General features: G+C 45.0%; 1 protein-coding gene across 2 annotated transcripts in view; it reads right to left on the bottom strand.

Moving 5' to 3' along the window:
• abcc3 (ATP-binding cassette, sub-family C (CFTR/MRP), member 3) overlaps positions 1-14,745 on the bottom strand; it is a 77,734-nt gene that overhangs the window by 15,985 nt on the left and 47,004 nt on the right. For both annotated transcript variants that reach the window (XM_083635401.1, XM_083635402.1), the window contains 5 exons: positions 14,208-14,388; positions 13,999-14,110; positions 9,205-9,364; positions 7,921-8,125; positions 5,402-5,712 (listed from right to left, as the gene is read on the bottom strand). In XM_083635401.1, coding sequence (XP_083491527.1) covers positions 5,402-5,712; positions 7,921-8,125; positions 9,205-9,364; positions 13,999-14,110; positions 14,208-14,388 — 969 coding nt within the window. The remainder of the gene's footprint in view (positions 1-5,401; positions 5,713-7,920; positions 8,126-9,204; positions 9,365-13,998; positions 14,111-14,207; positions 14,389-14,745) is intronic.

Here is a 14,745-nt window from a genome sequence, read left to right as displayed (position 1 = left end):
CATTGTCCAAGTTATTAATTTTGACAGCGACCCTTGGCAGCCGAGCTTCTCACATCTGCAGCAGCAGCACTGAATGACTAGGAGCAATGTGACTGCATTCAATTACAGCAAGAAAAAGACTGATTGCACATGACAGCTCATTTGTATCCTAGAGGTAATTAATATTTTCAAACAATAAGTATATTAGAATTGCTTGTAATTAGGAATCTTGCTGGAAAGCCTTTTTCCACTATGCGGCATGCAAGGGCAAGAGTTTGTTGCATGTAAACTTTGTCAATATCTGAGCATATGAATAAAATGAATGTTATCCAATTAAAATTTACCGGCGGGATTTAAAATGGCAGGTTTGATTACATGAACTAGAAGCTTGGTCATTTTCAGTTTCCATTAGTATCTACATCATATATGCATTCATATTAGTGAGTGGTTTGGTTTGGCTTTCATTCGCAGCACTTGAACAATCTACCACCATAATGTGTAATCATCATCATTAAGGGAGACTTGACACGTACAAAGCAAATAGAAGCTCCAGTTACAGCCTCTCTGATAGTGAAAACAAAAGAGAAATGATGCAGCGAAGAGACAGGCCATGCAGGGAGGATGCCATGACAAAGCCAAAAGAATCAGATGAAGATTAAACATGAGCTTGTGTTAGTTAGTACAGCTGGCAGTGGCCACCTGTCTGCTAGGAATTTGACAGTCCAGTTAGTATGTGTCAGAAGCACATGTGATTTAAACCCTAGTTAAAATGCCAGCATCTGTATCAGATCTGGATGTATTATACTAGGACAGGGGTGGGCAATTATTTTTCCTGGGGGGCTACATGAGAAACCCAGATTGTTGCCGGGGGCAAAAAAAAATCGTCATGTCATAACCTCTCATTTTTATCACTATTAAATGATAGAAAACACTGTACACACTTATTCTTCAGCATTTATATTGAAAATCACTCCAAACAGCCAATTTAGAGGTAATCTAATTAGTTTTCTTTTTTGCTTTATAAGGAAAATGGTGTGGTTTGTCTTAGACCTCCCAGGCCAGGTGGAACCATCATGAGGGTCTGTACTAGGATCTACCCAGTGCCGTTAACCTGATGGCAGACCCCGTGCCAAAATGATACATCATGCAAAGTATGCCATCTTCAGGCCAGGTAAGGGAATATATTTTAAGTAATCAATGGTAGCCTACAGGTACTAGGACCCAATGTGATTTCATCAAATTCTGTGATCACTAGGGATCAATAGGGAAACAGAGTATTTTTCAGCAACACAGATCAGAAATGGCATTAAAAATGCAGAGCTTATGGACATCTGACATCCGAAAAAAGCAATATGGCCGCCTGAAATTTTCAAATCGCAGGAGGCGCCCATATTTGTAAAAGGGTAAATGTATGTAAAAATAAAAATTTTAATTAAATATGGTGGTGCTGCAGATATGTCCTGGCCTACACATCATATTCTACAGACTTTTCAATGAAAATTTGAATAATGATGTAAAAAGATCTTTCCCTCTAATATTGCAAATTATATTACAATTGCAATATCAGTCAAACTAATCACAATTAGATGTATTTTTCTAAATCGTTGAGCCTTTGACACCCCAAACAAGCAACTACCGGTAGTCACTTTTAGATCTTGCACGGATGATTTGAAATTTGTGTTATAATTATGAGTGATGAAAAAAAAAATCATAAAAGAATGAACAGATATCTAATCTCTACCATGGTGAAGCAATTCTGGCCACTACACACACCACCACTAGCAACTCCTGCTGAACGGCTGCTCTCCAGCTACAGCACCACACAGTAACATCACACAATGACAGATGGTTTGTAGTTTTAGTTATACAAACATTTATCAGAGAGAGCTGCTCTGGAGACAGAAATAGTCTGATTGGTTGAGTCAAACCTCAATGTATCACAGTGTTTTGCAGCACAACGTGGCAACTTGAATGGCAATGAGGTAAGTCTGGTCAAAATATAAATAAATATCAAATTCTTTCATTCCTTCATGAGTCATGATAATGGTAGTGATGATGTTGGAAGGATGGCAGGCTGGTTAGCTAGCTTACCTAGTATCTAGTCAGGGATGTCAAACTCATTTTTGTCACGGGCCACATGTGACCCAATTTGGTCTCAAGTGTGTCAGACAAAGAAAATCAATGATAACCTATAAATGACCAAACCTCCACATTTTCCAGTTTCTTTTCAAGTGTAAAAATGTACAGGTATATTTTAAGAACATGTTTTCACGTAGGGTTATCTCATTGGCCTATCAAAGAAATTATCAAATCTACTGTCGGCCACTAGGCTTCCTAATATTAGCTTACCTCTTGCCTTTTTCAGTGTAGTTAGCCGCAAAAACTGTGGATCTTTGTCTCCGCCCATTGAGATTTGACACTTTCAAATCAATTCCTTCAAACGCTGCTGGCTGTCCTGAGTGGTGCTGTCCAGCCGAGCTGACCACTGAGCCACTAACTGCTACGACTAGCGGACTAGCACAGGCCAAACCACGCTGCCACTACAACACGACAAGCAACGCTCTACCGGCGCGCACACTCACGCACAACACTCTCACACATGCATGCTGTGTTCATGTTGCCTATTTACCTGAACCCACCAATAGAACAGCATTAACGGGGCTACGACTATGAGGAACATGGGGGTGAGGGCAGAGCATACGAGCAGCACATTCAGTGTGTACCAGAAAGTGCGCATCCATATGTCAATATTGTCTGGGATGTGGGAGTCTATAGTGTCCACGTCTTTGCTGAAGCGGTTTAGGAGCCGCCCAGTGGGGTTGCTCTCAAAGAAGGCCTGCGGCGCCTGCAGGACCCTCTGCAGCATGTTGCGGTGTGTAAGCTTGGCCGCCCGCAGCATGCTGTAGGCTCGGCACAGCAGGCAGTTACCCAACAACAGCACACCTGCGAGACACAAGAGTGTAACAGACAGCACAAGCACACCTGTGTTAGTGGACTGCCACCTTTTATTTCTTAGTTCTTCTATCAGAAATGTCTCAGAGCCTCAGAGCCTGGTATTTGCAGGTTTCACAAAGTCACATTTAAGACTTTGTAAGATGTATGTGTGTGTGTGTGTGTGTGTGTGTGTGTATGTTTTCTGCGATTGAATTTCATATTCATTTAATGTGGGTGTCTTTTGGTCTCGGTCTTTAGTGCTCAGCGCTCATTGCTGTCGTGTTTCTGCACTGCACTTCCCAGAGATCACCTGTCAATCAAACAGTGCGGGTGGGGCTTGTATGTTCTCTTGATGAGTTTCTCTTCTCTCTTATTCCAAACATACCGGAAACCTAAAGTGCATCACTTCCGACACGACACCGGGCGTTTAGAAGAGCAAATGTAAAAGCTTTCAGGAACTGGATATAGGTTGAATGAATATTGTTTTATATTAGCAATATAGAGTAGTAACAAAAAAACAGCTTCCTTCCAATTGAACATAACTTGTGAAAGTTCTTACTCCCTCTACTTAGTTCTTAAACTTTTACTTCCCATCTCTGACTCTCAATCCCAATATCTCACCTAGTCATTCAATGGTGAAAAATGAGTTAATAACAGCCTACAGTATTAAAGGACTTTTTAAGACTTGATCAGAAACTGCAGTGTGTGCCAATGAGTCTTCAGCCTGTATTTTCCAACTTAGAACTCAATGAGCTTGATTCACACCCGCTATACTTCTACAACACCACGAGAAGAAACCACTCACTCACATATGCACACATTTCACACACTAGGAATAGGTTTTTTGGCTTACTATCTTATCTAGTATCTTACTATCTTATCTCTACTATCTTACTATCTTATCTACCGTACTATCTTATCTCTACTATCTTACTATCTTATCTCTACTATCTTACTATCTTATCTCTACTATCTCTACTATCTTACCATCTTATCTCTACTATCTTATCTATCTCTAATATCTTACCATCTTGCCTCTACTATCTTACTATCTTACCTCTACTATCTTACTATCTTATCTCTACTATCTTATCTCTACTATCTTACTATCTTATCTCTACTATCTTACCTCTACTATCTTATCTCTACTATCTTACTATCTTATCTCTACTATCTTACCATCTTATCTCTACTATCTTACTATCTTATCTCTACTATCTTACCATCTTATCTCTACTATCTTACCTCTACTATCTTATCTCTACTATCTTACTATCTTACCTCTACTATCTTATCTCTACTATCTTACCTCTACTATCTTACCTCTATCTTATCTCTACTATCTTACTATCTTATCTCTACTATCTTATCTCTACTATCTTACTATCTTATCTCTACTATCTTACTATCTTATCTCTACTATCTTATCTCTACTATCTTACTATCTTATCTCTACTATCTTACCATCTTATCTCTACTATCCTATCTCTACTATCTTACCATCTTATCTCTACTATCTTACCGTCTTAATCTTATCTCTACTATCTTACTATCTTATCTCTACTATCTTAGGTATAAGTTGCCTCTAACATTAACAAGCGCCAGAGACACCGCTTGTGTAATCCCTGAAACAAATCCAGACAACCTGCGGTTAGATCAGGCCAACAAACTCCCAACTGTAGTCCCACTGGTTCACCACTAGAGGGGAGTTATGGATCACTAAAGATCTTCTCCTGTAGCATCATTCCTGTTGCTAGCTCATTCAGTGTTAGCAGCAGACTCTCTGCCTGTGACCAAGAGAAGATTTGGTTCCTAAAATATATCCAGTGTCCCCAGACCTTCTTAAACATCAAATTCAAGGACTGTTGAATGTTTATAATGAGAACTAGCAGGCGTGACAGAAGCTCACAGACAACTATTAAAAAGGAGAGGCCTGAATGTGTCAACACTTCTCAACTGTGCTGTGTTACACATTAAGTAAAAAAAATATATATAGAAAAAATATCAAAAGAACTTCAGTTTCTATTCGTGCACAAAATATATAAATTCAAAAACTTTCAACACCTTGATTTCTTTCTCAAATGCACAAACTTTCAAGGATTTCAGGACAGTTTTCTCAGCTGAGGATCTCACCAGAAGTCTACTTCTCTACAGTGCGTGCATATAGGGGCCAGGCTGTATAGTTGCATACTGTGTGTGCATGTGTGTGTGTGTGTGTGTGTGTGTGTGTCAGCAGGGACAACAGGAAATGTGTGAGCTGCAGAGATGTGACAGATTGAATATCAGCAAATCAGCATCAGGAACAGGGAAGCTGAAACAAAAGCCCAAGTTGAGTGTTAATAAACAAAAGCAGCAAGCACAAGGCAAGAAGGCATGCCCATCCAGGAACGTTTGCAGAAGAAGAGGGGGGAAGAACACAAAGCATTCTCTGCAGAGTGGAGGCTGTTTTGCCCTCTAGCGCTTCCCGGAGTCACGGCAGAAGCAGTACCTGAACAAAGATGTATATGAAAGCCAGCGGTCCTATCACGACGGCAAAGATGGGCGTGCTGCAAATGATAACTATCATGGTGGAGAAGGAGACAAACAGGGTGGCCAGGAACATGAACACGGTGGAGGGCAACGCCTCGTCGATCACGTAGATGTCCTTGGAGAAGCGGTTGATCACGCGTCCTAGAGGCGTGGTGTCAAAAAAAGACTGGGGGGTGTGAAACTTGTTGTCAAGCAGATTGTGGTGCAGCTTCCTGGCTGCGCCGATGTTGCCCATGGCTAAGGTGAAGGAAGAGATCATGACCAGGATACCTGTTGTGGGGGTGGGAGGAGGTGGGAGGTGGGGGGTGAACCAGAGTGGGAGAGGAAGGTGTGAGTGTGGATGAGAAGGCAGTGGGATTGCTAGTAGACACAGGCAACATCTCTCCTGAAGGCAAAGATGGCAATGCTAAAAGTGAACAGAACGTTTGGTCGTGTGTGTTAAGAGGCTTTCACTGAAAGAGGAATAGAAACAGACAACTAACTATATGTTATGTATGCATTCAACACAAACTCCTTCTCTTATCACCAAAATAGATGCAATCATCCTAAGAACGATGCTGAAGGAAGGGTGCTGTCACAAACTATTTACACCACGGCTGGACTGCAATGTAAATCTACCGGTGCGATGGCCGGTGGGCCGCTCGCTAGTGGGCCGGTCAGGTTGGTGAAAAAGTATGTATTATGTATTTGATTGGGCCGGTAGTGGCCCATTCAGGCGTCAATAATGAATGATTCTGGTCTCTGGAGTGGCCCTCTAACCAATCAACGTTGGTCCACGTACAATTGTGCCAGCCCATAGCAACTGTCTGTCACTCACTTCAATCACAGTGTTTGAAAAGTAGCGCTGCATCATGGCACCACCGTCCACCTAAACGGATTAAAATCACTGACTTCACATCGGCGTCGTCGTCTGTGTCTCACTCGTTTGAGGTTAGTGTGGCAGCTATTTGAATTTGACCAAGCGATAGGATTCTGGGCTGGCTTGTAGCCTTGACGCGGTACACGCCAAACTCTATTAGAAAATGTGGCAATTTAACACACTGCCTTCCTTGATATCGGCAATCGCACCTACCTGGTAGAAAACTACCTAAAGGCCTTCACAAATTCGTAGAGCCTGCTGGTAAATTCGGCGTACATATGATCGACCAAGCACTACTTAATTTCAACAAAATGACAACTTTTAGGATTGGTGCACACTGCTAGGTAATCAATGAGTGAGCTAGCTAACGTAACGTTATTCATGGTGGTAGCCAGGTGGGTTAAACGGCAACAACGACGTTATGATTTTCACGTTTTTATAACGTTTAGATTAATATCTAAACTGTGCTTATTAGAGTAACTTATAAACAATATTTCATTTCCAATGACTTGCTTGCTTGCTCCATCAAACACAGGCATGGAATGAGTTGAGTTGTAACAGACTATGGGGAAAGATACATCAGACATATGGGAAATGTTTGTGTGGCTATATTATGTCCAAAGTAATCTACTCTATATTTTTTGGTTTTGAGTATCTAAGTTTTAGTTTAGTTTTATAGTTTCACCTATAACAATACTGATTCCTAGTGGTAGGGAGGGACGCCAACATGACAACAATCAATACACTTGTATTTGCGTTAAAAAAAAATTAGTGTTGTTATGTTTAGTACTGTACTTATGTCTATTTAATAAGTAAACGTTGAGTTCTCACTGGGCACGTTTATTCAATGCTGCAACATCATTACACCTAAAACCCCTAGACCGGGTCATAACATGTGGCTTTATAAGTAAATCCCCAACCCATGCGAGTGCGAGCGAAGCGAGCGCGAGCTCGAAAAATTGGGCCGATTCGAAATTGTGGGCCTGTCTGACACATGGCAGGTAGCTTTTTTGGTCCCAGTCCAGCCCTGATTTACACAATGAGATTTTTGATAAATAATCACCAGTAATGTGGATTTAATGACTAAGTGGGTAAATGTAAATAACAGACAGCTAGAACAGTCTGGGAAGTTCAGAAAATTACATCGCTTACTGTAATGCAGCCTTTAAAACCAGGAAAAGACAACACTTGTTATGACATACGATATCCAAAATCTAAGACAATATCTAGTCTCATATCACAATTTGATATAATATCTGTCTATTGCCCAGCTCTACTAAGAACATTGAAGCTATTATTGTTGAATGCCCTCTCACCCACAATATCTTTGCTGTGAAAAAGCATTTTAACTGTTCAGAAGAGCTACAAGTCAGTTCATTTCAATGAAACTCAGCAGTGCCAAGCTGTGTGGGTGCAGGTTACAGGTAGCTGTGTGGGTGCAGGTTACAGGTAGCCAGTCGAGTCAAATAGAATTATATCATGTAGTATTTCATGGCATTTAACCACAAGAAATTATTTTTCCACTTATTCTCCAAAAGATTGCTGAAAAATAGTGTTCATTTTCAAAACTACCTAAAGCTGCATCAGGTCTAGCTAACAAGAGATAGCAGATATCTTACCTTGTGCAATCCCCAGCGCTGCGTACACCCCCACCCTCATATGAACGTTCTCCTGAGTACTATTGTGCGCATCATTGGTCCATGCGCTGAGCCAGATGTTTGCTCCGATGGCGGCGGCGTTCTGGCAGCCGTACAGGAAGCAGATGAACACCGAGAGCAGGGGTCCCACCGCCTTGGCGTACTCCAGGTACACCTTCATTTTCACCTGGGAGTGGGGGACAACGAGGGACAACGAGGGACAACGAGGGAGTGCAATTAATAGAACAAGTTCAATCCAAATCAGCTCAGAGGGCGAGGTTGGAAAGGTTGGAAAGGCGGGCTTGTAACTGGAGGTTCGCTGATCCAAACGGGACGATATGGTTGGGGAAAATAAACGTGTCTAACAAAACAACTTAGAGGAGCCCATGAGCAAGGCACTGACCCCCAAACTGCTCCTGTGGCGCTGCCTAGTACAAGACTGTGGTTGTACTAGGTAGCTTTGAAACAGAGTTAAATCATGCAGCCGAATGCCCAGAGTCTCTCAGTCTGAAGACTGACTGTATGAGGGATCAGTCTGAAGACTGACTGTATGAGAGGGCAGACGGCTGATATTTCGGTGTAAAGCAACGCCAAGACTTCCGCTTCTGTGCGCCGCAGTCATTATGTCATTATCATGTTTAAAGGAGTATTCCACTTATTTTTACACCCTGGACCTTGTTTCTAGCTTTAAATATGATTTATAAGTCACCCAAGTTCGGTTTGATATTATTTTGTTCTGAACTGACAGCCGGCTGCCACCGAAACAGTCGCTCAAATGGGAGAGCAGAGTAGAGCAGGGGAGGGTTTATCCCAGTTATGGAGACCTGCGGCGCCAGACTCCTCGGACAGAAGGGAGAGGAGGCTGGCTAGCGAGACTAATAAGACTCTGACTCTGGGTGCCCAGAACGCCTGACATGTAATGTCAAGTTTTCACCAACAGGAGGTAGATGTGATTCACTAATCCTTGAAGTTGCTTTAGGCCTGTTTGTGGTAGAATCCATGACAGTGTTATTTTTGGCTGCTTCCAGTACAATCAGTTCCCTTCACAGTCGAAACCTCTATCACACTGAGGAATCTGAGCATAGCCATAATCATTACAGTTACTCATATATTCATATCTTTCACTGCCTCTTTTTTCAAAATCTGTAGTGAATTCCTCAAGATAATGATCATAATCATGACTTGGAAATTCTGGGGTTAAAGGGCGATTAGAAGACGAATAAGAGAGAGAGAGAAAGTAAGGAATATAGAGAAGGGAGGACCGACCCTGCCCCTCTCGGTGGTCTCTGCCTGGATCAGCTTCTCCGCCCCAGCCTGCTTCTTCTTCTCTGGTTGGGAGTCTGAGTGCTTCCTCTGGCTGCAGACATGCTTCCTCACCGACCTCGTCTTGGGGTTCTCTCCGTCCGCTGAAATTATGCTGATCTGCCTGTGATGGGACAAGCGAAATCAGTAGCTTACGGTTTAGTGATTTGAAGACTCCTGAATGAATTAATACAAGAATCAGGTGGCAGAGACTGAAAGCAACCTAGTTATGCCAGGTCGCCATTGTAAATAAGAATTTGCTCTTAAAGGAACACTCTGCCCATTTTCAACCAGCTTTGTATCATTAGAACATCAGTAGTATATCAGAAAACTGTAAACTGTTTTGAAGTCTGTCATTTAATTTGACAGTTATTGAGTGTTAAAGTGTGGACCAGTGACATCACTGGTCCACACTAACTCAAATTAATAACTCATTAACTAAAATCAACTCTCAAACTGTTTGACAGTTATTGAGAGTTGATTTGAGTTAATGAGTTAATGAGCCCACCAGCTGGCAGGCGTATACACAGACATTTTCAACCAGTCCCTCTCCCTCCGGCAAGTTCCCTCCTGCTTCAAAGCGGCAACGATCATCCCCATCCCCAAACAGCAGAAAGTGACCAGCCTAAATGACTGGCGCCCAATAGCCCTCACGCCCATAGCCAGCAAGTGCTTTGAAAAGCTGGTCATATCACAGATCCGCCCCACACTCCCCCCGGACCACGACCCGCTCCAATTTGCATACCGCCCCAACAGGAGCATGGCGGATGCAATAGCACACATACTCCACACTGCCCTCTCACACCTGGAGGGGAAGGACACCTATGTGAGAATGCTGTTCGTGGACTACAGCTCAGCATTCAACACCATAGTACCCTCCAGGCTGGTAAGCAAGCTCAAGGTCCTGAGACTAAACACAGCAATGTGTGACTGGATCCTGGACTTTCTGACAGACCGCCACCAGGTGGTGAGAGTGGGCAACCTCACCTCCTCCCCACTGACCATCAGCATAGGAGCACCCAGGGATGCGTCTCCAGCCCCTTCTGGTACGACCTCTACACCCACGACTGCGTGGCGACTCAAATCTCTAACACCATCGTGAAGTTTGCAGACGACACAGCAGTCGTGGGGCTGATCTCCAGGGGCGACAAGACGGCCTACAGAGAGGAGGTGAAGGCCCTAGAACAGTGGTGCCAGGACAACTACCTCTCTCTGAACGTCTCCAAGACCAAGGAGATCATTGTAGACTACAGGAGGGGGGGGACGCACACCCCCCAATCACCATCAACGGCACAGTGGTGGAAAGGGTGGACAGCTTCAAGTACCTGGGAGTCAACATCCACCAGGACCTGACATGGGCCGGTCACACCGCCACTGTTGTCAAAAAGGCCCAACAGCGACTACACGGACTCAGGCGCCTAAAGAAATTTGGGCTAAGGCCAGAAATCCTTAGGGACTTCTACAGAGGCACCATTGAAAGCCTGCTGACTGGCTGCTTCACCACCTGGTACGGGAACTGTACCATCATGGACCGCAGGGCGCTACGAAGAGTGAGACGCACGGCCCAGCACGTAACAGGATGTGAGCTGCCAGAACTGCAGGAACTATATAACCAGCGGTGCCTCAGGAGGTCCCTGAAGATCATCAAAGACACAAACCATCCCCACAACAGCCTGTTCTCCCTGCTACCCTCAGGGAGGAGATACAGGGTCCCGCTTGAGGGACAGTTTCTTCCCGCAGGCCACGAGACTCCTTAACATACACAAATAGTGTAGTAGCCGTACTGTACCGCACTGTAGATGCTACCATTATGTATGTCTAATGTTTAATTGTATGTTTAATTAGGTATATGCTATTTGCACCTGTACGTCAAATACGTCGAATTTAAAATGTTTAAGTACGTCCAAAGTATGCACATGACATGTGCACCTATGTGCAGTGAATATGCCACTGTCTCTGACTTGTCTTATCACTCTACTGCCTTATTGCTTGTTGTGTCTCTTGTGTGTCTTGTGTGTTGTGTCTCTTGTTGTTTTTGCACTCATATGCCCTGTTATATTTGTACTATGTTGTAAACGGAGTTCACAGCACAAGAATTTCACACGTGATACTTGTACTACGGAGTGACAATAAAAATCTTGAATCTTGAATCTTGAGGTCACAAGGCCCGCCTCCGCCATGTTAGTGGATGGGAAAATGAACCAAACTAAACAATCAAAGTACACGTCAGATCATTTTTTTCCAAAGGTGGTTTGTATGATTTTAGATCACGCTAATGTCTGTGCAAGTGGTCATTTTTCTGATCAGTTTGCTTTTAAGTAGTTATTTGATGATATAAAAAGGGATGATTGACAGCTGTGGCAGCGAGTCTCAAGCCGTCACTGGCTGGACAGGCTGTTATAGACCTAGTTTACATAGACCAGATGCTGCTTGATGTGTGATGGACCCATAAACCGTACTGTATATATTATCGATGGACTGCAATAAAAAGGACATTGTTTTGAGAAAGGTGCGCGAGGAAGTAACGTTGGTTGGTGTGGTAACTCTGATGCAAGCCAAGACACTTAAAGCAGGTTTAAACGCTCTCGCGTTGTTTTATTAACCAAAATTAACTCAATTCAAAGTCCAACTTAAATTCCTCCCTTCTCGGGGCTGTTCCTTCATGTCCAACAAAGCAGGTGGGGGTTCACATGCGCGTCCTTGCATGTGAGGTTTCCCCATAACGTTGCACTAAGCGCTCCAGTCCTCTGCTTCATTCTCCAGTAGATTGCCACCAGTACCTTGCCTGAGTTATCTGCTCCAGCATCTTGCCTGCGTGCGATAAGAGACAGGATTGGTCAGAAATCATAGTCATTTTCATAAGCTTAAGGAGAGGAGTGTAAAAGTCACCTACCGCCCGACAGCAAGGAGAGGACCCCCTCTCTCGAGGAGAGCCAGCCACACAGTGAACCTTCAGAGCTCCGTCTGCTATCTAGCTGAGCTGATTGTCGAATCAGTCTCAGCCGTGTGAGCCGCTCCTAACAGCGCGCAGCTGCGAGCGATCGGCCGCTCCTAACAGCGCGCAGCTGCGAGCGGTCCCACTGAATCAGCAGCTAATTGGGGAACTACCTCTTACTGCTGACGCGGAACCCCGGCTCTGATGTCACATGTCGTGGCTGGCCGTCCTCCCACTCTCACCTGCCGGGGGTTAGGCTGCCGAGACACCACATATCCTCCCCCTAAGCTCGCTGCCCGTGCGGCGAGCTTCCATATCTCTTTTCCATGTCTCCTCGTCTTCATCCTTCTGACTTTTCTTTAGCCTGCTGGGCCTTTACTGCAGGCTTGGTCGCATCCTTGGCAGCTGGAGTAGCTTCAGCTGGAGTGGCCTTCTTCGCCACTTTCACTGGGGGAGTCTCTTCTTCAGAGTCGTCCTCATTTTCTGCTTTCTTTTCTGGCGTCGGGCGGACCTTCGTCTCCAGCCGAGCTTTCAGACCCCGGTCCTTCAGAACCCGTCCAGAAGGCTGGGCAGGTGAGGCGCTGATGGGGAATCCGTTTCCCCTCGTCAGGGGGATCAGGGCGCGGCTCGCTCTGCGTGGGGCCCGGTGGCGGCGGCTGACGGCGGCGGCTGTCCCGGCCGGGTCGGTCCTGAGTGGCTGGCGTTTTCTGGCGTCGGGCGGCAAGGAGCGTAGGCATCGGTCTATGACGAGTTTTTCTCTACTTTTTTTTTTCCCCAATTCTTTTACGACCTGCTGTAATTCACTTTGGCTTTTTTTTTCCAGCGCCACTAGAGCCAGCTTTTGCTCCCTAGTGCATGAGGTTGGCGTTGAATCAGAGTTGCCTGCATTCTCCACCATTTGTGGTAACTCTGATGCAAGCCAAGACACTTAAAGCAGGTTTAAACGCTCTCGCGTTGTTTTATTAACCAAAATTAACTCAATTCAAAGTCCAACTTAAATTCCTCCCTTCTCGGGGCTGTTCCTTCATGTCCAACAAAGCAGGTGGGGGTTCACATGCGCGTCCTTGCATGTGAGGTTTCCCCATAACGTTGCACTAAGCGCTCCAGTCCTCTGCTTCATTCTCCAGTAGATTGCCACCAGTACCTTGCCTGAGTTATCTGCTCCAGCATCTTGCCTGCGTGCGATAAGAGACAGGATTGGTCAGAAATCATAGTCATTTTCATAAGCTTAAGGAGAGGAGTGTAAAAGTCACCTACCGCCCGACAGCAAGGAGAGGACCCCCTCTCTCGAGGAGAGCCAGCCACACAGTGAACCTTCAGAGCTCCGTCTGCTATCTAGCTGAGCTGATTGTCGAATCAGTCTCAGCCGTGTGAGCCGCTCCTAACAGCGCGCAGCTGCGAGCGATCGGCCGCTCCTAACAGCGCGCAGCTGCGAGCGGTCCCACTGAATCAGCAGCTAATTGGGGAACTACCTCTTACTGCTGACGCGGAACCCCGGCTCTGATGTCACATGTCGTGGCTGGCCGTCCTCCCACTCTCACCTGCCGGGGGTTAGGCTGCCGAGACACCACATTGGGGACTGAAGTGCTAAGTTTGTGGAGGCCCATTCTATCCTGTGGAATAGTGGACTGTGCATTGGTGTCTATTTCACTTATTGTTATAATGATCATTTGTTTTTTCTTTCAATTTTTAAAAAGGAAAACACTTAGAAGTTTCATCCAATGTTAATATGATGTTGATACACCTATGGAGCATGAAGCATTTGTTCCAGATTAAACTAGCTGACTCCAACACGCAACATTCCTCATTACAACAAAATGTACCTTATGAACTTTCTCTTGGCTTCGTTGACCACCGGCTCATTGTCCACCATGTCTGTGTGGTTGCTAAGGGTGTCGTCAGGGAACAATTCCTCCTCATCTTCCATCATATCCTCTAGAAAGGCATGGTTATCAGTATATTATACCACTCTTCTTGCTCAAACATACATATTATCTATGCACATTTTAGGTGATATAAGAAGCGGCTGTACCGGTTGCATCCTCCTCTATGATGTCCTCCAGAGCGTAGTTCCTGAGGAACTCGGCGAAGGCTCCGTTCTGGTTGAGCAGCTCCTGGTAGGAGCCCATCTCCGACACCCGGCCCTCCACAAGCACCATGATGTTGTCCACCTGAGGCAGAAAGCTGATGCCATGTGTCACCAGGATGCGTGTCTAGAGCCAAACAACAAGAGGAACCTCTATTATTAGCTCTCACATGTTACTATGTGCACATAACGTCATCACACACACGCACGGACACACACACACACACGCACGGACACACACACGCACGGACACACACACACACACACACACATGCACGGACACACACACGCACGGACACACACACACACGCACGGACACACACACACGGACACACACACACACACGCACACGCACACACACACGGACACACACACACACGCACGGACACACACGGCAAAAATTGTATCACTGCCAAGACAAATCCAGGGAGCTACAATCTACAGTACACACTTTAGCACCAGGCGACAGCGTCAAGGACATTTC

This window comes from Poromitra crassiceps, assembly GCF_964638095.1.
Source record: "Poromitra crassiceps genome assembly, chromosome: 4".
Taxonomy (NCBI): domain Eukaryota; kingdom Metazoa; phylum Chordata; class Actinopteri; order Beryciformes; family Melamphaidae; genus Poromitra; species Poromitra crassiceps.
Note: the sequence above shows the minus strand (reverse complement) of the source record. Positions and strands in the feature narration are given on the sequence as shown.